The following is a 25,291-nucleotide window of genomic DNA, read 5'->3' on the forward strand; positions in this document are numbered from 1 at the left end:
TGTCTCGTACATCTTGCTCACCAGATGGTAGTGTTCTGTCATGACTGGCTCTCCCAAGGCCATCAGTAGTTCTAATGGAATGTTGTCTACTCCCGGGGCCTTGTTTCGACTCAGGTCTTTCAGTGCTCTGTCAAACTCTTCACGCAATATCTTATCTCCCATTTCGTCTTCATCTACATCCTCTTCCATTTCCATAATATTATTAATTATTAATTTAATTATTTCTCAAATAATATAATCATTTTCCATATTTTCGATTTATTTAAAAATTATAATTACACCTGAAATTATTGACACTGTTAGTTCTGTAATTTACTCAAGGTAGTAATTTGGAAGCATCTGAATGGGAATTTGGATTGAGGAGGGGTACATGCTAGGTTAGTCCATGCAGTCACAAGTGGCGTTGTAATCAGCACATCTGCCTAGTTAGCAGGAGACCCACATTCAAATTCTGGTCTTGGTACAAATTTTCATTTGTCACTTCAGTCTGCATATATACATTTGAAAAAGTAATTAATCGCATATAAATTTCTCTGGGAGTACAAATTGATTCTCTGTAAGATTGCTGCACTGTGAGTTTTTATATCTCTGGCCTCTTGACCTAACAAATTTCAGCAAATGTTGAAGAGCAGCTGACATATGTCGTTGGCAAGAGTGTGATGCGGTGGTTGTTGGGAGATATTGCTATGTTCAACAGTTGTGATTTCATCATTGTAGAAACACAACAATATTACATGTGAAATGACCAAAAACTAAAGGATGCATATAATCTAACCACATACCGTTTTATTCATAAAGACAAAACCCTGGATCTTTCTTCCTAGATGCAAAATATTCTTGCAGTGTGCCTTGTTTTCCAGTGAGCCACATTTTTGTCAGGCAGTCACAAGAGACAGATAAGTAATATAATTTATTATTACACAGTCTTCCTTCTCAGACATTTATTAGCTGCACTATACTAGCTATTGACAATGCCAAAAAGAAAGTGCAGTTGATTTGACTCTTTCAAATTCAAACATTTTAAATGTTTTTTTTTTTTTTTGTAATAATAGAGGTAATGGTCACCATAATGTTTAGTGACAAGTTTGTTATTACCTTTTAAATGGAAATACGTTTCAGATCTTTTTTGTTTAAGATTTTTTGACTCAGACTGCATACATGAGGATCATTTCATTTGGAATCTATGGAAGTAACATTAGCATATCTCAGGTCATTTGGAAATGTGAACTTCATATAGCTGAAGAGGTGAAGAACCAGGATTGCTTATCTGTTATTGATATAATCATACATGACGAAATGACAATCTGTTCAAAATACGTACTCTGTGGCTCCTACCTAGTTGTAAATCTTTCAGTTTAATGTCACTTCAATTATTGCGTGACCAATTTGCTGTTTATTTGAGAGAGACTGGAACACACAAAACTGATAATGACATAAAACTTTACAAAGGACCATCAGTGCCCTTACCTTGAAGTGTATGTTGGTAATGGCTGCCATGAGCAACGATGGGAAGCTAAGATGGTGGAACTGATGATTTATGTATGTTAAAAAATGATGTAATTCCTCCAGAAAAATGATGTAATTCCTCCAGCTGTATTAAGGTGTTGGTTTTATTGGCAACTAGTTTCAATTTTGTTACATCACCATCTTCAGGCCCATACTTGTTGATAGTAACCGTATGTGTCTAACACTAGTAGTCAGTGGTGAGATAGTGTTCTATGAATCTTCACTCGCAAAAGGATTTACAGAAACTCTAAAATGTCACTGAGAAACCCATACCACTAATTTTCGATGGTCTTCCTGGACCCAGAAATTTCCATTCAGTGGAACCTCCTTAACGAGCACCTCCTATCACATGCAATTCACATAATGAGCAAAACAAATTGTAAAAAAATAACTCACTTAACGATGTTTCACATAACGAGTAATGACAATTTAGTGTGATGTCAGCGCAGCGGGGGAAATCTTCAACAATATGAACACCTTTGATTGTCGGCAGCGGCATATGAAGAATGCATATGCATATGCACATGCTGCAGTCTGGGTTTAGCGCTGTTTCTGCTACCATTTTAGTGCAGCTTGTGAGCACACATTTTCATAAACTTGTGTTCACACAGTCCCTTTTCTCTGTGCAAACTTTAATAACCTTCAAAGAAATGTCCCCAAAGATAAAGCTGCAACAAAGCAACCATAACAGAAAGAAAATGACCTTCAAAATGAAACATAAAATCAAGGAAAAACGCAAATGTGGTGTAAGTGTTGCTGATTTAGCATGCACATACAATCGGTACACATCAACTGTTTGCACTATCCTCAAAAACAAGGACAAAATTAAGGAGATAGGTGCTTCAAAGGGAGTGACAAGAGTATCTAAACAATGGTTTCGTATTCTGGATGATGTCGAAAGGTTGCTCCATATAAGGATAAATGAAAAGCAATTGCAAGGCGACACTATTAACAAGAACATCATGTGTGAGAAGGTGAAATAATTTTCACTGTCCTCGTTAAAAAGACATCAGGATCATCAGTGGCCCAAAGAAGTCTTTATGGGAAGTCATGGGTGGTTCGAGAAGTTTAAGAGAAGAAGCAGCATCCATAACATTGTGATGCACAGTGAAGCAACCAGCTCTGACACAAAGGCAGCAGAGAACTTCATCAGCAACTTCAAGATGCTTATAGATTCTGAGGGTTATCTGCCGCAACAGGTTTTCAGTTATGACAAGAGGGTCTATTCTGGAAAAAGATGCTGAAGCTTACCTTTATAATAGCAAAGGAGAATGCATTAACCTCTCACAAGCCAATGAGAGAGCATCTCACAATGCTTTTCTGTGTGAATGCAAGTGGCAATTTGAAAATTAAACTGCTTGTTTACTATTAAGGAACTCCATGAGCCTTCAAGAAGTGTAAAGTCAAGAAGAGCAGGTAAAATGTGATTTGGAGGTCCAACAACAAGGCTTGGGTGACATATGATCTGTTTTGTGATTGCATCAATGAAGTGTTTGGTCCTTTGGCGAAAAAAATATTTGCTTGCAATGAATCTGCTAGTCCATTTCATTTCTTACTTGTTATGCACAACCCTACTGCCCATTCTCCAAGCCAACAGGACCATCTTCTTGTAGAATTTCAATTCATCAACATCCAATTTCTGCCCCCCCCCCCCCCCCCCTGCCCCCCAACACTATTCTGTTACTCCACCCAATGGACCAGCAGATTATTTCTAACTTTAAGGTGATCTACACTAAAGCATTCTTCAAGCATTGCTTAGAGTTGACTGAAGCTACCAATCTAAATCTCAGAGAGTTTTGGAAATATCATTTCGACATTGCTGCCTGCATCAAGATGCTCGAAGAGGCATGGTAAGGGATTACCAAGAGAACTCTTGCTTCTGCTTGGAAGAATCTTTGGCCAGAGTGCTTTGGCAGATGTGACTTGAGACATCTGAGTCAGTACCTGCGGAGCCTGCAGTCAACGAGATTGCATCTTTGGCCAAGAGCATGGGACCAGAAGTGGATAACAATGATATCCATGAGCTTGTGGAAGATAACAGACAAGAAATGACCACTGAAAAGTTTATGGGATTGCAGCGTGTTTCACAGCAGGAAGTTGTGGAGGATTCTTCAGAGGAGGAGGTGGAGGAGGCAGTAACAGCAAAGCAGCAATCTTCTGGCACTATAAAAGAAATGCTGAAAGCATGAAGATCAGTTGCATCGTGGCAGTAAAAATCATCACCCCAGTAATGCAGTGCTAAGTGCGCTACAAATTTATTTGACAATAATGCTGTGTTGCATTTTTGCCAAGTGTTGAAGTGTCAGCAGAAACAAATGACTACAGACAGCTTCCTAATAAAAAAGAATTAGTTTATGTATCATGAGTAATAAAGCGTGTAATACTATATGTACAATTTTCTTTGAATAAATGGCATTATTAAGATAAATCTTTTAGTAATTTATCTGCACAGAACACATTATCGTGTTTTACATTAACTTATACGGGATAAATTGATTCTCTTAAGGAGTGTTTCATGCTATGAGTAAGATTCTGGAACGAATTATGCTCGCTGTGCAAGGTTCCACTATTACGTTTCTAAAGAGCTTTTTTGAGACAATAGTTAAATAATGTATCTGTGATAACATTCTCGTTAAAAACATTGACCTGATGTGTCAAATGTTTTATGAGAATGTTCATAAATCTCATCAAACAATTAATACATCTTCAGATTAAAATATTTCCAAGCTCTTTTCCTCAGTTATTTTCATAGCCAAGGAGGACACTGAAAACAAATTATATTCTAATATCATAAATGTTCCTTTCTGCTTGGTGAAGTGGATGAAATATAATAATTAAGAATTTATTCAAATGTCAATTCATACATAAATATAATATCTACAGTTTTAAAAAGAAACACACACACATAGAGAAAGGCTAATAGGTCTTTTATACAAATACTGAATAGTTATCTTTATTTCAGCAATAAATATTTTTACAAAATGGTCAATACTTTTATTTATCCAAAAAGATGACAGGGCATAATTTCTTAACAGGGTGTCACGTAACATCCAAGCAACTTCTGATGAAAATTAAGATGCAACTGCGACAGATGTTGCAGCTTTTTTTGCCTGTGGCTGTAACATAGAAGATTTTATATGAACGTGACATATCTTCAGTACTTTGAAAAAAGTTCACTAAAACTGAAGTAGTTATTAAATTTACAACTACAAAATTATTGTTAGTCAAAATAATATTCTCATTTACAATAATTTTTTAAATGATTAATGATTAAAATACAATCTTTTGTGTAGTAAAAAATACAGATAATGTGGAAAAACTGAAGCAAAAAAGAATTCTTGGACTTAAGTGATGAAGGTACAGCTAAGACTAAATTAACTGATATTAATGATTTTAATGAGTATAAGATGTAGAGAAATGACAAACATACACAGAGAAATGAGAAAGGCATGAGGTAGCTTCTAAAGTATTACTGGGATTAACGTTACATAAAGGATATCTCCAAGTCCAATGATGACTGATTTAAATTCGCATCTTATGTTGCTATTTGTCACAAGAATTTAAAATTGAGAAAGAAAAAATGAGCATTACATCTACGCAACTACTCTGCAATTAATACATAAGTGCTTGTCAGAGGGTTCATCAAACCACCTTCAGACTGTTTCTCTACTGTTCCACTCTCTTACAGCGCATGGGAAAAATGAACACCTGAATCTTTCTGTGCGAGCTCAGATTCTTCTTATTTCATTATGACGATCATTCCTCCTTATGTAGGTGAGTGTCAACAAAATATTTCACATACAGAGGAGAAAGTTGGTGACTGAAGTTTCCTGAAGAGTCTTCACTGCAATGAAAAATGCCTTTGTTTTAATTACTGCCAATAACACAAAACAAGCTGCCCTTCTTATTATCTCCTCCCATCCTCCATTTTTCCATTGTTTGATTTCGCCCTTCTTATAACTTTTTCAGTGTCCTCCATCAATCTTGTCTGGTAAGTGCCCCATACCACACAGCAATACTCCAGAAATGCACAGACAAGCATAGTGTTGGCAATGTCTTTAGTAAATCTGTTGCATCTTGTGTGTGTTCTGGAAACAAAGCACAGTCTTTGGTTTGCCCTCCACACAACATTTTTCTATGTGATCATTTCGATTTAAATTGTAATTGTAATTGTAGACGCTATGTAATTAGTTGAAATGACAGCCTTTAGATTTGTTTGATTTATTGTTACACAGAAATTTAATGGATTCCTTTTAGTACTATTGTGGATGACTGCACACTATTTATTGTTTACAGTCAACTGCGCTTTTTGCACCATACATATATCTTGTCTAAATCATTTTGCAATTGCTTTTGATTTTCTGATGACATTACTAGATGTTAAACTGCAGCATCATCTGCAAAAGTCTAAGATGGGTCCTCAGATTGTCTCCTAAATCATTTATATAGAGTATAAACAACAGAGCGATTATAACACTTTCTTGGGGAATCCCAGATGTAGCTTCTGTTTTACTCGATGACTTTTCATCAATTACTATGAATTCTGTTAAAGTGGTAGAGAGTTTTGATCCCCTCTAAATTTTAACTCAAAAGCTCTTGAGACGTGAAATATACTCGAATTTTATGGAAAAATGAAAACAGTCCCACTGAAAAATAAAAAAAATCAATTAACCGACTGTAGCAATGCGTGAGAAATGCTTGCAGATGTCAACAATGTAATGCAATATATACTAAGATGGTATCTGTTCTTTTGGACATGTCCGATTTAAATTGTAATTGTAGACACTATGTAATTAGTTGAAATGACAGCCTTTAGATTTGTTTGATTTATTGTTGCACAGAACAGACAACAACTGTCTGGCACAGTTGTTAGATTGGTTACTGCTGCTACAATGGTAGGTTGTCAAGATCCAAGTGAGTTTGAATGTGGTGTTATAGTCGGCACACAAGCAATGGGACACAGCACCTCCAAGATACCAAATCTCTGACATTGTTGTGGCCAGAAAAAGATCCTGCAAGAACAGGACCAATGACACTTAAGAGAATCATTCAAGATGACAGAAGTGCAACCCTTCTTTTCCATGGAGACCATTAAGTGTTAAATAAATCATAGTTCCTTCAAAGGTGAATTAAATGAAATACTGGACCCACTAAAATCGAGAGAAATATCAAAATTAAGAATTAATGAATGGGTATAATAGATTAGATAAGGTACAACAGTAATAGTACAGAAGAGGAGATGGATATTTGTGTAACATTTATACAGAATGAAATACATGTGGTTGAGCATACAGATCTTCAAATATTATTGGGGAGTAGTCAGATGCAATGATTACAGTGGTTAATAAATATTTGTAAAGACAACACAAAGGAAAAGAAGACAGTAAAAAATGGGAATTTTAGAAGGATGCTGTTTAAAGTTGAATTACATAAAGTTTGGAAGCAAACAAAAATATGTTTAAAGTGCTCAAAGGAGACAGAAATATAGCCATAGTGAAAGGAAATACAGCCCTGTGAAAGTCTAGAGAAACAAAACTGGTACAAAATCCTTGAAACTGGGGCATGAAAAGAAGTGGGGAAGGTCGGAGGAGGGAGGAGTGTACAGAAGGTGGCCACGGCCACAAGTTGGTCTACTTTGCTCTTGGCCACAGTTTGGCAATGGCCATCCAGCCTGGTGAACAGCTGACTGGTAGTCATAACAAGCTGTGCAATAACTGTAGCAGATGAAAGTAGACAACCCCGTTGCACAACATGCAGCCGAACATAACATGAATTCAATGGCTGTTCACAATTGAGGGTAACGGTCAGTGTAAAAATTTCAACACCCCCTCTATGAGGTGGTGGTAAGATCATATATGTACATTATGTGCTAGTGAAAATATATCCTCATGAAATCATAGAGCAAACTGCATGCAAAAATGCTACAGTTCTGAGAGCTCTTTGAAGTCCTATGCTATGGAACTGTCTTAACATATAATGCCTCTGCACTACTGTAGGTTGTACTGTCTTAGCTGGAAGGTGCAACTATTATGTGATATATAGAGAGAGGAAATATATGATTACGATATACTGTACATGTAATTCACAGGATTTATAACTTACTGACAATGCAATTATGATATAATTTGTTTTATGTGCCACTGCCATCATCTGAATCCCACTTTACGCTATTCTTTCTATAGCTACAACTTAGTTCCTTTAACCTCAACAAAAATTAAATAAACAGTTATCCCATTTGGCACAGCTGAAAGTTAATTTTTAAACAATACAACACTCTTACTGAATCTTTCACCTTCATTTTATGTTTGTCTTCTAACCTTTCATATCTGCCATCTGAACTTATTTGTCCCTGATGGCAATGCTCCAATTAGTTTTTGTTTCTGCCTTGTTTTTGCCCCTTACCACAGTACAAGAGTTTTGGTTTAAATTTGAAATTTCAAACAACCTTAAAATCGAAAAAAATGAAAAATTACCATGACATAAACATGAGACGGCAAGGAACGTTCTAGTAGCTCAGAGAGAAGAGACTGATGTACAGGAGAGTCTGATCTTTCCACAGGTGTAAGCTTCAGTCGTGGCAGTGCAACAAGACCAGAGAGTAGAGGATATAGATTGTAGTCCAATGTACGAATACTGTCTGGTAGTATTCTTAACTGCAACTAAAGAAACAAACACAATAAGTATGGGCACAATTAATGGGGAAGTCACTAAAAGTTTTATCATCATCAATCAGTCAGTGATTAGAAACATATGTTGTATACAGAGCAGTATGTAATGTAAGGGTAGATAACTGTGTCATGTAATTATTAACTAAGCTGCAACCACTATGCTGCTTTCTATGTAGGCACGACAACTAACAACCTGGCTGTCTGCATGAATGCCCAGCGACAAACTGACCAAGAGACGGCTGGAGTTCCCAGTAGCTAAACATGCTGCCCAACACAGTGTGCTTCACTTCAATGACTGCTTCACAGCCTGCATCATCTGGATCTTTCTACCAACACCAACTTTTCTTAATTGAACAGGGAACCCTCTCTGCAATATGTCCTATGTTCCCATAATCCCACTGGCCTCAACTTACACTATTCTCTGTCCTTCACTTGCCTGTCCCACTCCAGCACTACATAACTTCTGTTCCGTCAAAGCACCCACTAGTCTTTTATTTCCCCTTCTGTGCTTCTCTCTTTTTCCACTCATCTTCCCCGTCCTCCTCCTAAACCTTCCAACTGCACCTTGCAGCCCTATCCTGTCCCCTTCACATCCCTGCATGCTCCCACAAGCAACTTCATACGTTCCACCATCCCATTCTGCGATCTCCCCTCATCCCATGCTGCCTCCTTATCCCCCAACACTGGATTACTGCTCCCATGAGGCACAGTTACAACTCATTCCGGCCACATTTATCAGAGACTGTGGTCACGTGTATGTTTTCTACTTCAGAAGAAGGCCTTGTGGCCAAAAGCCAAAACATATAATAGTCATGTCGTTGTGCCTGTCTGCAACTCTATATGGTGAGCGGCAACCTACCCTTTTCATAATATTATTGTTATTTGACACTATGCTTTCCGTAGTTCATTATTTACAAAAATGAGCTTATATTTTTGGTACCAACAAATCACCCATAAAATAAAAAGAAAATGTAACTAATGTATATAAACTTCTGTTGGTACATAGAGCAACTGTAGTAACTAAAAATATAAAGAAATGCACTTTTACACTAGCATGTTTAAGTCTTAGTCCTGCTGTCACCCCGAAAGGTTGGTCTGATGCCATTTCCCATTCCTGTTAATTGACAGTTATCTTCTTCATTTCAGCATAACTGCTGCATTCCATAGTGTCAATGATCTGCCTTATGCACTAATACTTAGGTCTGCCTGCCACTATGATCAACCCCCCCCCCCCCTTTCCCCTGCACCACCTCCCCTTCCATTATAATTTACAGCAACATTTCAAGTCATAATACATGCCTGTCTAGTCGTGGTTTCAGCTGGCCGAACCTATATCTCACAGACTGGCCCATGTGGGCCACGAGCTAGTCTTCAGCCCATGGTTCGGTTTAGATACATTGATGACATTTATGCCATATGGACTCATGGTGAGGCTGACCTCTTAAAATTCCTGGAATCTCTAAATACATTCTTCCAATTAAATTTCATGTGGTCCTATTCCAGATCCCATGCCACTTTCCTTGACATTGATCTCATCCTCACTGAAGGTCAACAACACACTTTTGTTCACATTACACCTACTAACAAACAATGATGTTGATCTCATCCTCACTGAAGGTCAGCTAAACATATCTGTCCACATTAGACCTACTAACAAATAACAGTTCTTACATTTTGACAGCTACCTTCATTTCCATGTCAAACGTTCATTCTCATACAGCCTTGGCATTTGAGGTAAACATATTTCTACAGATACACACTCTTTACAGCAATACACCACAGTCTCGCTTCAGCCTTCACTGGATGTAAGTACCCCTCTGGCGTAGCTCAAAAGCATGTTTCCTGGGCCATCACATCCAATCCTGGTACTGCTGATCCCTCCAAAAAACAACTTAGTGATCCTCCTCGTCACTCACTACTATCCTGGTCTTGAATGTATTAATCAGCTATTTCGACAAGGCAACGACTTCCATCATGCCCTAAAATGAGGTTCATTCTGTGCAAGATTTTGCCCATCACACCTGGAATAGCTTTTGTCACCCTCTCAATCTCTACAATATCCTTATCAGGCACTATGCTCATTTTGCAGCCATCTGCCTACCATATGGCACCCCTGTGACTGTCCCCAGAGCAGGACTTGCCTTATGCACTCTCATACCACCACCTATACCAGCCCTGTAATTGGCAAAACATACTATCAAAGGGCGAGCCATTTGTGAAATGACATGTCATATACTAGCTGTTATTTAAACACTGTTCGGCCCTTTACATCGGCATGACTACCACCAAGCTATCAATCAGGATGATTAGGGATAAGCAGGTGGTATACACTGGTAACACACAGTCTCCTGTTGCAGAGCATGACGGCTGTGACCTCAATGCCATTTTGCCACACAAGCCATCTGGATTCTTCCTACCACAGACAACAGTTTCTTGAACTCCACAGTTGGGAAGGGGCACTACAACATAGCCTTGGTTCTTGCCACCCATCTGGCCTTAATTTATGTAAATTTCTTTGGTCTCAGCATTTCTTCACAGCAATTATTACTTTCTTCACTCCCTTTTAGTTTTCTACATCTTTCCTTTTCTGACCTGTGTATTATTCGCTGTCCCTCTCCCATCTCTATCACACACAATTAACTTAGCTTTTCACTCTTATTAACTCGTGCACGATGTTTTAGCAGTAATCTCTGTATTGCATGTACCCTATCTTCCACCTTTAAACTCTCAGGTTTTCAAATCTTGTCTGGTGGAGTCCCCAACAATCAGTCTTTCCTTGTAATCCCATATGGAAAGTCTCTCATGACCTAGGGTTCAGGGCAACTTTTCCGAACCCGACCCCTTTTTCTAAACCTCGCCAGCCCTTTTCCTTCACCTCTCTTTCTTCCTCTTCAACCCTTCTGCCAGGAAGAGGAGCCACTGGCTCTGAAAGCTAGCAAACTGTAATACCTTTTACAAGTGTGTTCTCCTTCCACAGCTTGGTGATAGATATTTTTTTATGTACCAAGTTACTTATATTTTCAAGATTATTTTTGCAGTATCATAACCATTATTTCTCAAAACAACAACCTTTTTTCTCAACACGTACTAATCGCACAAGGATGAATGAAATATCATTAGACAGTTTTTTAACAGGCTTCTGATATGCATACCGATTTTGCAGTAAACTAAATATTTTTGGAAAATTTCAACATACAAGAGACTTCACTACCATAGGCAAAAGGGCATCATGGAGGCCAGCTTCATACCTGTATTTTAAGAAGCTAATGTATTAATCATGAATAAGAGACTCCCTTTTCAACAGTATTATGAAATAGGTAGTTGCTGCTCACTATACAGTGGAGATGCTGAGTTACAGATAAGCACAACAAAAAGACTGTGAATTACATTTTATATTGGAAAGCCTTATATTACTAAGTTACCAGATCCACAGTTTCATGTTTCTCACACTTTTAATCAACGAGATATAAGAAGGCAGAGTTAAAACTTTATTCACAGAGCAATTTTTCTTATGAGTATTCTTCAATTTATGTAGCACTGTTGGTCCATGTTGGAATGTTCCGTGTGTGTGTGTGGCGGGGGGCTTAAAACGTGTTGTTTCAAATTCAAATAAGACTGGTTTAGAAGTTTTAATAGCAAATCAACTTTTCACAAAAATTGTCATCTTTTCAACAACTGTGTAGACTACTGGAAAACGGTAAGTGAATGAAATTTTATAGTCCACATTCTTGAGATACCGACCAACTGCATAGTAAGTTTCATGTTAAGTATATGTTTACTCCATGAGACATAAGATTCCAAAGTTTAAATTTTGTTCATGCTGCGATTTTTGTGCCCAACTTTGATGCAAATTATCTAGTATTGTTAGTTTGTGCTGTATACTTTTTTTCTTGGCTGTTAGAACCAGGGTCTTTCTAATGAGCCCAGTTTTGAAAGTTTTATATAACACAGTTTTTTGCAATATCAATTTGAAAATACCACATTTTTTGCAAAATCTTCAAATTAGCACATCATTTATTCAGTGCTGGAACATATTAAATATGTTGTTGTTGTTGTGGTCTTCAGTCCTGAGACTGGTTTGATGCAGCTCTCCATGCTACTCTGTCCTGTGCAAGCTTCTTCATCTCCCAGTATCTACCGCAACCTACATCCTTCTGAATCTGCTTGCCTCAGAACATGTCCTACCAACCGATCCCTTCTCCTGGTCAAGTTATGCCACAAACTTCTCTTCTCCCCAATCCAATTCAATACTTCCCCATTAGTTATGTGATCTACCCATCTAATCTTCAGCATTCTTCTGTAGCACCACATTTCGAAAGCTTCTATTCTCTTCTTGTCCAAACTATTTACAGTCCATGTTTCACTTCCATACATGGCTACACTCCATACAAATACTTTCAGAAATGACTTCCTGACGCTTAAATCTATACTCGATGCTAACAAATTCCTCTTCTTCAGAAACGCTTTCCTTGCCATTGCCAGTCTACATTTTATATCCTCTCTACTTCGACCATCATCAGTTATTTTGCTCCCCAAATAGCAAAACTCCTTTACTACTTTAAGTGTCTCATTTCCTAATCTAATACCCTCAACATCACCCGACTTAATTCGACTACATTCCATTATCCTCGTTTTGCTTTTGTTGATGTTCATCTTATATCCTCCCTTCAATACACCATCCATTCCATTCAACTGCTCTTCCAAGTTCTTCGCTGTCTCTGACAGAATTACAATGTCATCGGCGAACCTCAAAGTTTTTATTTCTTCTCCATGGATTTTAATACCTACTCCGAATTTTTCTTTTGTTTCCTTTACTGCTTGTTCAATATACAGATTGAATAACATCGGGGATAGGCTACAACCCTGTCTTACTCCCTTCCCAACCACTGCTTCTCTTTCATGTCCCTCGACTCTTATAACTGCCACCTGGTTTCTGTACAAATTGTAAATAGCCTTTCGCTCCCTGTATTTTACCCCTGCCACCTTTAGAATTTGAAAGAGAGTATTCCAGTCAACATTGTCAAAAGCTTTCTCTAAGTTTACAAATGCTAGAAACGTAGGTTTGCCTTTCCTTAATCTTTCTTCTAAGATAAGTCGTAAGGTCAGTATTGCCTCACGTGTTCCAGTATTTCTACAGAATCCAAACTGATCTTCCCCGAGGTCGGCTTCTACTAGTTTTTCCATTCGTCTGTAAAGAATTCGTGTTAGTATTTTGCAGCTGTGGCTTATTAAACTGATTGTTCGGTAATTTTCACATCTGTCAGCACCTGCTTTCTTTGGGATTGGAATTATTATATTCTTCTTGAAGTCTGAGGGTATTTCGCCTGTTTCATACATCTTGCTCACCAGATGGTAGAGTTTTGTCAGGACTGGCTCTCCCAAGGCCGTCAGTAGTTCCAATGGAATGTTGTCTACTCCGGGGGCCTTGTTTCGACTCAGGTCTTTCAGTGCTCTGTCAAACTCTTCACGCATTATCGTATCTCCCATTTCATCTTGATCTACATCCTCTTCCATTTCCATAATACTGTCCTCAAGTACATCGCCCTTGTATAGGCCCTCTATATACTCCTTCCACCTTTCTGCTTTCCCTTCTTTGCTTAGAACTGAGTTTCCATCTGAGCTCTTGATGTTCATACAAGTGGTTCTCTTATCTCCAAAGGTCTCTCTAATTTTCCTGTAGGCAGTATCTATCTTACCCCTAGTGAGATAAGCCTCTACATCCTTACATTTGTCCTCTAGCCATCCCTGCTTAGCCATTTTGCACTTCCTGTCGATCTCATTTCTGAGACGTTTGTATTCCTTTTTGCATGCTTCATTTACTGCATTTTTATATTTTCTCCTTTCATCAATTAAATTCAATATTTCTTCTGTTACCCAAGGATTTCTACTAGCCCTCGTCTTTTTACCTACTTGATATTACATATATGAAACTTTATATTTGAGAACTTTGTGTTGTTAGGCTACATTTAGGTTGACATTTATCATACCTTTAGTCCCCGACACATAGGAAGTCAAAATTCTTTCAATTATATTTAAGAGAACATAAAGTTGTCCAAGATGTCGAATTTCGTTTCTTTTAACGAAATATAGCCTTAGATGTAATAGCTCAAAGTCACCAGAAACTCATGCTTGTCTTATGCAAATCTGTGCATGGAGTCAAATAAGTGACTATATCCCAGTCAGTATTGCTTTGACAAACATTAAACTTTACCAATGTTTGTTGGTGACGTGCAAATGTTCACATAAAATTTCAATGAGTTCCATGAAGGAAGGGCAGGGCAGGTCTAGGTTAGCTGACATGGAATGACCCAGCAGATATTCCGAGCATTGGACACATGATCTTGTCAGCCAATAGCAACATCACCGTTAAGTAGCGTGAACACACAAATATGAAAAGTTACAGGTTTAAATTAAACAATGGAAATTATTGATTTAAATTAATATACACAGATGCAGTATAGCTACAACAAAAGCTAAGTATTCACATATAATGTTGGCCACCAAAAATTTTTTGCTGTATGGTTTGGCAGGATCCTAAGAACACAGCTGAAGCTGCAGCACCTGAATATTTGTGACAAGCATGATTATAAATTTCACTGCTGTGCATCGAACATTTTGTGGGTTAGCTGGCTGAATACATGTTCCATTGAACCCTTCGGGGTGCTGTTGATACTATTTCTTTGAATTCACACCACATCCGGTCTACACTTACATTGTTAATTTGGAAGTAGTGGAGATTGTCTCTTGGGAAGGCATAAAGTCAGTTTTTATTTGCCTTTTTTTTAAAATAGGTGTATTCTTCATTTATTTTTGGAGGATTTGGGGGTTACAATATTCACTCTTGCTATGACAACCATGTGTTCACTAATTCCTGTATCTGTTCTGATGTTCATTATTAGCTCAGGAATATTTGTTGCTAAGAGGTCAAGTGTGTTTTCACAACCATTTACTATTCACATGGTCTCATGAACTAACTACTCGAAATAATTTTGAGAGAATGCTTTTAGCACAATTTCGGATGATGTTTTATGCAATACCTCCACAATAAAACATGTATTTTCGCCAACATATTGAGGGTAAATTAAAGTCACTGCAAATTATAATTGTATGAGTCGGATACGTGTCTGAAATTAAACTCAAGTTATCATTGCACTTTTCTGCAATTGTATCATCTGAGTTGGGAGGCCAGTAAAAGGATCAAGTTATTATTTTATTCCAGTTGCCAAGAATGGCCTCTACCAATAATAGCTCACAGGAACTATCAACTTCAATTTTGTTACAAGATAAACTACTACTTACAGCAACAAACACATCACTGCTAACTGTGTTTAGCCTATTCTTTCAGAACACCGTTACGTTCTTCACAAAAATATTTGCTGAACTTATCTCTGGCTTTAGCCAGCTTTCAGTGCCTATAATGATTTTAGCATCAGTGCTTTCTATTAGCACTTGGAGCCACGGTACTTGCCCAATACAGTAACGATAATTTATAAACTGTTATACCGATGGTTCCTATATCAATGTTCTTCCTGTGTTCGAACTGCACCCTTTGAGGCTGAAGTCCTTTTTGTATTTCCCCAAGACCATCTAACATAACAAACTGCCAGGTTCACATCACACAGTCCCTGCTAACCATGTAGCCTACTGCGGGTAGTGGACTCCCGACCCATTCAGCAGAACCTGAAACCCAACCACCATATTCTAGTCCTCTAATTGGCATATCATACTCTATCAAAGCTCCACAGTAACTTCTGGACAGACTTTTATATGAACATGACCATCAAGCAGGTGTACATACAAATGAGTGGGCGTTACCAAACTGTTGACAAGAGCAAAGAACACCATATAATGAAGGAAATAACTGCACATTGATTTCAATGGTTGCTTCACAACCTTTGCCATCTGGATCCTCCCAATCAACAACCTTTTCAAATATGAGAATAATCTACAAATATTTTTTCCTGAAGTTAAGGACAAAAAAACTGGGGTGCACAGATTAATTGCAATAAGGCTGGTACTCTTCGACCTCCAGCAATAGGTCTTGTTATACTATAGCACTACTGTGGCCTCAATGTGTGATGCGTCAGTGGCACGTAAGAAGTGAAATAATTAACCACATGCTAAATTGCTTATTATGGCTAAAAGTTCTCGTTACGGCTCATACACAGCTAAAGAAAACTTTAACATTCCTAAAGAAGCAGAGAAAAATGTAAACTGTGCAGTGGGAGGAAGTATGAAGTGAGCAAGGGTTGTATTTGCAACTGGTGAAAAAACAAAATGTGCCTTCAAGAAACTGGGCATTTTACAGCCAGAAAGTAAATCATCTGAACCTTGAAAAAAGGCTCTGTGATTATGCAGATGAGAAGTAACAATACAGATGCCTTGTACCTAATGAAATGTGCCAACTCAAAGCATTGACTTTAGCCAGAGAACAAGGCATCACCAGTTTCAAAGCACGGTGAGGCTGGCTATTGAGGTTTTTCAGTCAAAATGGCCACTGAAAACCACAAATTCACGCCAAGTGGAAAAATCAAGTGGCCACATTTGTTGCAGACTTCTGAGTGCATGAAATGTGCAAGGACTCCATTCCACTTCCACTGATGGAAAAATCCTACAAAAAAATGTGGTATCATAAATTCTCTGGACAGCACCAAGGATGGCACTCTATGGGAGGACAGTGATGACAACAATGATTCTTCTGGTAGGAGAGACGATGAAAATCATGATCAAAATAATCATCATGTTAGAATAATTTATTTGCAATCAAACAAGGTGCACTTCCTGCCAAATCAGGTTCCTTTGGGAATTGCACATTCTGTCCGTGAGCACCACAACAATCTCTCCTAGTGGTGGCCACTGTCTGGAATTCTGTACTGTGTTTGCTCCCAGGTCATGTGGTTCCTGAGATTTCAGGTGGTTGATGTTATTCCCTCACTTGCCAGTGAACACTATAATTGTCTCCCAAGAACCTAGTCACCACCTGGTTCTCCATAAGAGATCTGATCCAGTAATTACACCCCTGGTTGTCTGAGGTTAATTTCCAGAGAAGGGAAGTTTTTTCCTCTGTTTCATTAGTAGTTCCAAAGCTGGATTCCATGCTGTATTGAGCTGGTATCCTGTTTCCTGGTTGATCAGTTCCTTCATCGTCTTGATTTCAATAGATTCAGTAATCACACTATCCTAAAATCTGCGGGTCTGAGTGAGGATCCTGGTTTTATCATAATTCATGGCAGTTCAAGTTCCGGGAGATTTTCTCCTACTGCTGATTCAGTGGCCTATCATAGCTTGGTAAGTCTTTGGTGTTCTTTACATATTACGCCAACTGTTCTAATGGTCTGAACGATGTAAGACATATCACATTCACATGGTATACCACATTTTCTTAACTCCAGATCATCTTTGACCGTTCCACAGAGTGCCCCGATGTTTTCTAGTGCACATAACACACTCTTATTTTGTGTTTTTTCAAGATTCTGCTGATCTTAGCATATACATACCATGTATGTGGTAGAAACATTACCCCCCTATTCTTCTTCTTCTTCTTCTTCTTCTTCTCCTCCTCCTCCTCCTCCTCCTCCTCCATGACCACGTACCATATTTATGCCTGGGTGGTGTCTGGTGCTCCTTATACCGCCCATTTCTAGTGGTGCTATTCACTTCAGGACACACTCAATTTAATCAGTGAGAGATTTGATGGTGCTCTGCTGGACTTTTTCAAGCATATTTTAATGCTATCAATTTACTTCCCACTATGTGGAGGCCAATTTTATGAACAGACTGAAGGATTGCCAACAGTTAGTCTCTTATTTCCAGTAGTGGCAAATCTATTTAGAGAGAGATTTGAGGATGAGGCACTTAGAACTGTTGCCTAGCAGGTACGTTGACGACACATTCGTCATTTGGCCACATGGCTGGAAAAGACTGGACGAGTTCCTTGACCCTCTGTACTCGAGTCACCCCAACATTTAGTTCACAAAGGAACTAGAGAATGGTGGTCAGCTTCTATTCCTAGTTGTCCTCGTGAAAAGGATGACAAACAGCACATTAGACCACAATGTGTATAAGAAATCAACACACACTGACATATCTACACACTGTCAGCTGCCATTATCCAGCACAGAAGAATGGGATATTGGGGTGACTTGTACACTAAGCCAAGACACTGTCCAACTCAGACAGCTTGGCAGCAGAGTTAGAACATCTACAGAAAGCATTTACAGACAATGGGTACTCAAACGGGGAGATCCCCAAAGCGCTATGATCCGCCATATGACCTGATATAATGGCAGGAGGAGGAGGAGGAGGAGGAGGAGGAGGAGAAAAAGAAGAAAAGACCAGGAGGGTAGCCTTTCTACAATATGCACAGTCTATATCTGTTGACCACCCAAAACCTCAGGCAGCATACAACCTGAGAGCAGACACAGTACAGAACTACAGATGGCGGCCACCGACACCAGAGGTTACTGTGGCATGCACAGACAGAATATGAAACTCCCACAGCAGCCTGATTTGATCAGTTGCCAACAGCATGATGAATGTCCGCAGCATGTTGATAGTGCTAGGAATGTCCTGGTGGGTGCGGACCTAGCACAGAAACCCTTGGCACAGATGTCAGCAGGCAAAACAGTGGAAACTGGCACAGGTGGAAAACAAAATGCATAGAGACAAATAGCACTGCTAGAAACTGTTGCAGCAGGCAAGGATGGTGTAGGGAACACCAGGCGTAAGTACGGGACATGATCAGCTTGTTCGCCAGTTGCAGGAAACGCCCAATGAAGATGCCAAGTTACAATGTCGAAATATCGTGTTGGGAAGATGCAGGGTACTGGTAGTACATCCGACTCCAAGAGGTCCCACTGTATGGCTGTGGCAATCTAAGAAATTACAAAATGAATGAAACTTAAATTTTTTTGCCAGCCCCCCCCCCCCCCCCCCCCTCCATCCTCTTTCCTTAAAATTACGGTTTGCGGATTATTCGATGGTGTCAATTATTCGTATATATACTGTATGTAGATGGAAGTTACTCTTACCCTTTACCCTTTGACCCTGCAATTTTCCTGGTCTCAATTTCTGCTAGTCCCTGGTACCACCCACCACCACCACCTCCTGTTCCCCACCCCCGTCTCTCTTCCACCCCCACTCTCCTCCTTACTCCACATGTACCAATTCCCTCACTTTAAACTCACACTGGTGTGCAGAAACTGCATAAATTTATTGTAAACACGAATAAATATTAAATTGTAAGACCTAACAATAAGATTTATTTAACAACTGGTGGAGCAGTAACACCTAACACAACCGTGCCCCAAAAATAAATTACAAAATACAATAGCATCAACAGCTTTTACACTTTTACAAATTCAGAAAGGAGGAAAATGATAAGAGAAAGACACCATGCTATTTATATATACATATAGATGCTGGGGTTAAAAAGGATTTTTTCTCCTTATTTAGCTGTATTTAACTCTTTTTTTTTTTTTTAAATTCTGTTATATATGCACCAGTTTTTCAAAATGAAAGGACTTCTAAAGTTCTATGATAAAAAAATCTACCATATTTTCTAGTTTTTACAACTGGTATTTAGACATTCTGTTTCTGTTTGAAAATTATTAAAATTAATGTCCTTATTTTAAACACTTATTCATCTGTGTCTTTCTTTCTTCTCAAATATGACAGTTTGTGTTAATACTTTACCTGTTTATGTCCAGCAAACATAAATGCTTCACTTGCTTCCATGCTGAGATCCAGTTCTAGGAGCAGTTCAGTATGGTTGCGTATCAGGTATGACACAGCCATGGGAGTGCGCACCCAACCATGAGCAGGTAAACGCATTTCAACTGCAAGTGGTGATGCCTCAACCCGGATTGTAGGCATCATAATGCTACTGCTTGTAACCTGGCTGTTGCTGCCTTTCCTGTGGAATGTTTTACACATATGAGAAATAATTAAAAATTAAAACTGTAGTAAGAGCTCATGTTTTGATAGCATTGCAATGTGTAACATTCTTGCAGGTATGGTGTGAAGTTGTTGTGTCTTATTGGCACAATATTTCAACATCATGTGGTCCTTGACTACTAAAGTATCAGGAACTCTTCTATTACTTATATATACAAAGGCTATCCACAAAGTACATTACGTTTTGGAATTAAAAATAAATAAAGTACTGGAAATATTTTTTATTATATACAGATGAAAGCCACACTTAAATACTACTTCTCTACATAGTTGCCATTTAAATTAAGGCACTTATCATAGCGATGGACGAGCTTGGAAATACCTTTGTCGTAAAATTCGGCCGCCTGCGCCTTCAACCACGTGGTTACCTCTTCTTGAAGCTGTGCGTCATCATCAAAACGCTGCATAGCCAACCACTTCTTCATTGCTGGGAATAAGTGGAAGTCGTTCGGTGCCAGGTCGGGACTGTACGGCGGATGAGGAAACAACTTCCACTTAAAAGATTCGAGAACTTCACGAGTGGCATTTGCCATGTGGGCCCGGGCGTTGTCGTGAATCAGCAAGATCTTTGAGCCCAACTTTCCCCTGCGCTTGCTTTGTATTGCTCTTCTGAGGTTGTGCAGAGTTTGGCAATACCTTCGAGAGTTTATTATAGTGCCTCTTTCCAGGAAATCCACAAAAATCACACCTTTTCTGTCCCAAAAGACGGTCACCATCACCTTCCTAGCCGACATTGTCTGCATGCATTTCTTGGGTTTTTGGGGGGAATTTGTGTGCCCCCAATGTATTGACTGCAATTTTGTCTCGCAGTTCACATGCTTAACCCATGTTTAGTCACCAGTAACAATGCGATCGAGTAATGAGTCGCCATCTTTCTCGTAAGCGTCCAAAAACGTTAACGCTGCAGCCATTTGCTGATTTTTGTGAATCTCTGTCAAGATTTTTGGTATCCATCTTGCACAAAACTTGTGATAACCAAGCTTTTCGGTAACGTTTTCGTGCAACAAACTGTGGAAAACTCATAGAGTGTTCCGTTATTGTGAAATTATGGTTTTCACGGACCGCGGCATTGACTTTTTCGACAAGTTCGGCAGTCACTATGCTGGGTCTTCCACTTCACTCTTCATCGTGAACATTAGTTCGGCCATTTTTAAATTTTATGACCCATTGACGCACTCCACCTTCAGTGATTATGTTGTCCCCATACACTTCACAAAGCTGCCAATAGATTTCTATCGGTGTACAGTTTTTTGCAGTCAGAAACCTTATTACAGTACACACTTCACACTTCGCGGCATTTTCAATTAATGCTGACATTTCAAACTGTCTCAGTAACTCAATGGAGTACAGCATGAACCTCTCACTAGCACGGCAAGATGCCGACTGAGCAGCGGAATGCCATGACACCAAGATGGCCGCGCTAGCCCCACCCCTAATGGACACAAACGAAAACGTAATGTACTTTGTGGATAGCCCTCGCGCGCGCGCGTGTGTGTGTGTGTGTGTGTGTGTGTGTGTGTGTGTGTGTGTGTGTGTGTACACACACACACACACACACACACACACACACACACACACACACACACCAATTACCCCTCACTTTGCCTTACCCTAGTCCTGGCTCTGGTATTTGGGATGCTGTCTGCTTCCAAGCACACCCTGCCCATCTGAGGCATCCCGTACATGTTCCATTTCCACTGGTGGTGAGTGGTGTCCAGGTGGCATGTCAGTGGCCAGTTACCCTGGGGATGATATTCCCCCTTAAAATCAATAAAAGAGTGCCAGGAAGCTCAGTTCAAGCCACAAATAAGGAAATCAGGCACTGACACAGTAGCTGGATGTCATTCACGGCCAGTGGAAACAGACCAGATAAACATCACCACGGATGGCCGAAGAGCACTTGGATGCAGATAGTGTGCAGCATTCCAAAGTCAGGGCTGCAGAAAGGTGAAAGGAGGGGAGTAAGTAGCACACACAAAAAGAAGAACAGCCCCTTGATGCTTGAGTATGTCAGAGAGCAACTGGTGATGACAACAAGGAATGTTGTCGAAATAATGTGCCAAAAAGACATAATAATCTGGCAGATTACCTGCAATAACATTATACACTAAAAGTGATGGTTATTCTCAATCCCCAAAACATAAATTTCAAGAGACTGAAAGTCTGCCAATATCTGAAAAGTTTGTAAGTCCATCAAAATGGAAAAGGGTCCATGTTATGTTTTGTAGGACAGGTGACCACTTATAAGGGGAAAAGGTAGGATGAATATTGCAGACAGCATGGCACATAATGGCAGGACAGAACCTATGAATAAAGGGAAGTTCCTTAGGAACACAAGAGAGACGCATAGAAATATGAGTGAGTGAAAACTTTTAACTGATTAAATTTGGCAAAAATTTGCAATGCCAAGGAGAACACATAACTGCAATGAACTTTACAGCACAGATTAAGTACACGACGGAACCCAATGAACTGTAATCAGAGCCTCTCAATGCCACGACATGGAATGAAAGAGGCTATATGTTCCTGGAAAATTTCTATCCACTAGTCATCAGCCACAAAGCATCAATAATCACTTCTAGAAGTCCATGACAAACAAGTTTATGGAAATTTGTGGTAAGGGCTATGGGACCAAACTGCTGAGATCATCAGTCCCTAGGCTTATGCACTACTTAATCTAACTTAAACTAACTTACACTAAGGACAACACATACACCCACACCTGAGGGAGGACTCGAACCTCCGACGGGGAGGAGCCGCGCAAACGTGACAAGACACCTCAGACCGCACAGCTACCCCGCGCGGCCAAGTTTATGACCAACAACATTCCAGACATGTTCAATGTGTGACATGTTAAGCAAATGTACTGGTTATGGAAGCTGACATATAAATGATCCTTGAATGAAGACTAACCTCCTTCATCTCATGTGAATGTCATATTTCTGGCTCTGAAAACTCCTGGTGTAGCAGTTGCTTTTCATAGTCTCCCAACATGCATGAGTCAACACAAAACTTTTGTACGCAACTGTGTCAAAAAACACCTCACTTTGTGTTTGCTTACAATGCAATCTGCCACAGGGTAGACACTAATGTACCATTTAACAAAAAATTGGCCATCACTACTGAACAAATTGAAGTAGTATGCAATTAAAACAATAATTTGCTAGTCAACACATCATTTATGGTTTTAAAATAGCCATTTTAGTGTGAGGAATTTGACTTCTGAACAGTGTATTTCTTTGACTTCTGAACAGTGTGTTTCTCGCTTATGGGTATAACGGATCAAACTACTAGGTCATTAGGCCCTCTATTAAACAAATATTAAATCAAAAAAGTTCTTTTACAATGAAGGAGATGGGTAGCCAAATCAAACAGGGTCTCCCAACCAATAATGCCATATGATCATTTCATCAGAAAAACTACAAGAATTAACAATAATTAAGAAAAGTCAAAGGGAAAAAGTATTCGTGCTGATATTTTCTGATCAAATCCACATTCAAATGGTGATCTTTTTTCTCAATCATTAATTTTTTTATCATCAGGTAAGATTACACAAGCTGCACAGTTGAATAAAATATAAAACTAGTTTCACTGTTTGGATATCACTGGCTAAAATTCAAAGTGATGTGCTGGCTGTCTCAATGCTCACCTTACTGTGATGAAAGTGGTGGCACTATTACAGTGGGAACCTATGATAAAGGGGTACCAAAACTGCAGTAAACTGGAATGATTTGCTGAAGAATGTATTTATGGGTAACTCTAGTGTGGCCAATTCAGAGTCAGCAAAGAATTTAGATGCATGCATGCAGTTGCAGAATTTTTTTTTCAGTATGTTGTGGATCCTTGTTGGCAGCTTCAGCACACCACTCTCTGCTCCATGACACTAAGAGTTTTTTGGGTAGGGTTGTTTACAAGTCATGACTCAGTATCTTAAGTTCCAAGGCATCTTTTTTGGTTGCCACCTAGGCCATGTCATCTGCAAGTTCATTTGCTGAGAGTGCAACACAGCTGGGTGTCAACAGAAATATAACTGACCTTTCCAAGTTTTGGAACTTCAAAAGAAGGTCTTGAGTGTGAGTAGGTGTGGATGTATTGTGAAGCTTGCATAATGGCTACTAGTTATGCTATGAAGACAAAACATTCCTGTGACAGGGAGTATTATTCATTGCTAGCTGAGGAAGTGGAGGTATTTCCCATTTGACCATCAATACATGATCCATCACTGCACTCCATTAAGTAACTCATTATGTTACTAAAGTTACAGATGTGTTGAACTATTCGGCTATGGCAGAAGCACATTATGCATGTTTTGTAAGTAATGAATTGAAATACTTGGATGAGGCCCAAGAATGTGTTCTTATGGAGTACTGCAGCTGACATTTTGCAACACTCAAGCTTCAAGACCTGTAAAAAGTGCTAGGTCGTTAACATAATGGAAATTAAGACTGTACACTCCATGGCCTCTAAAAGTCTGTTAAATGCAATCAAGTAAAGTGTTATACTCAGAACAACACCTGGAGGGACCATTTTTCTGTGTGTGGTGAAGACCATGAGAAGTGTATACTAGCACACTGAAGGACCAATGACATTAACAATTACAGATAGAAATCAATGTAGAGTAGTATTACTACAATGCCACCACATGGTGTCATAAACTTTTCACAGATAGAAAAAGACTGCAATGAAAGGCTGACAGTCGGTGAAGACTGTTCTGATGATACCATATTCTAAGCAAATTACTGAGCTACATGAGTAAGACTCATGAACTGTCCTCACAGCTTTACTTCTGCCAGCACTTCATCACGTACCTTCCAAACTTCACAGAACTTCCCCAGCAAAACTAGCTCAGTTGGTACAGCACTTGCCCATGAAAGGCAAACGTTCCAGGTTTGAGTCCTGGTCTGGCACACTGTTTTAATCTGCCAGGAAGTTTCATACAAGTGCACACTAATCCAGAGTGAAAAGTCATTCTGTAAACAATCCCCCAGGCTGTGGCTAAGCCATGTCTCCACAACATCCTTTCTTCCAGGAGTGGCTAGTCCCACTAGTTTCACAGGTGAACTTCTGTAAAGTTTGGAAGGTAGGAGATGAGGTACATGTGAAAGTAAGGCTGTGAGGATGGTTAGAAGTTGTGCTCAGGTAGATCAGATGGTAGAGCACTT

General features: G+C 39.2%; 1 protein-coding gene across 2 annotated transcripts in view; it reads right to left on the reverse strand.

The window, feature by feature from the left end:
- Window positions 1-4,430: 4,430 nt before the first annotated feature.
- LOC124617695 (trafficking protein particle complex subunit 11) overlaps window positions 4,431-25,291 on the reverse strand; it is a 120,347-nt gene continuing 99,486 nt past the window's right edge. For both annotated transcript variants that reach the window (XM_047145287.1, XM_047145286.1), the window contains exons 18-20: window positions 19,869-20,088; window positions 7,980-8,165; window positions 4,431-4,622 (exon numbers count right to left, since the gene is read on the reverse strand). In XM_047145287.1, the coding sequence (XP_047001243.1) occupies window positions 4,578-4,622; window positions 7,980-8,165; window positions 19,869-20,088 (451 nt within the window). In that variant the 3' untranslated portion in view covers window positions 4,431-4,577. The remainder of the gene's footprint in view (window positions 4,623-7,979; window positions 8,166-19,868; window positions 20,089-25,291) is intronic.

This window comes from Schistocerca americana, chromosome 1, assembly GCF_021461395.2.
Source record: "Schistocerca americana isolate TAMUIC-IGC-003095 chromosome 1, iqSchAmer2.1, whole genome shotgun sequence".
Classification (NCBI taxonomy): Eukaryota; Metazoa; Arthropoda; class Insecta; order Orthoptera; family Acrididae; genus Schistocerca; species Schistocerca americana.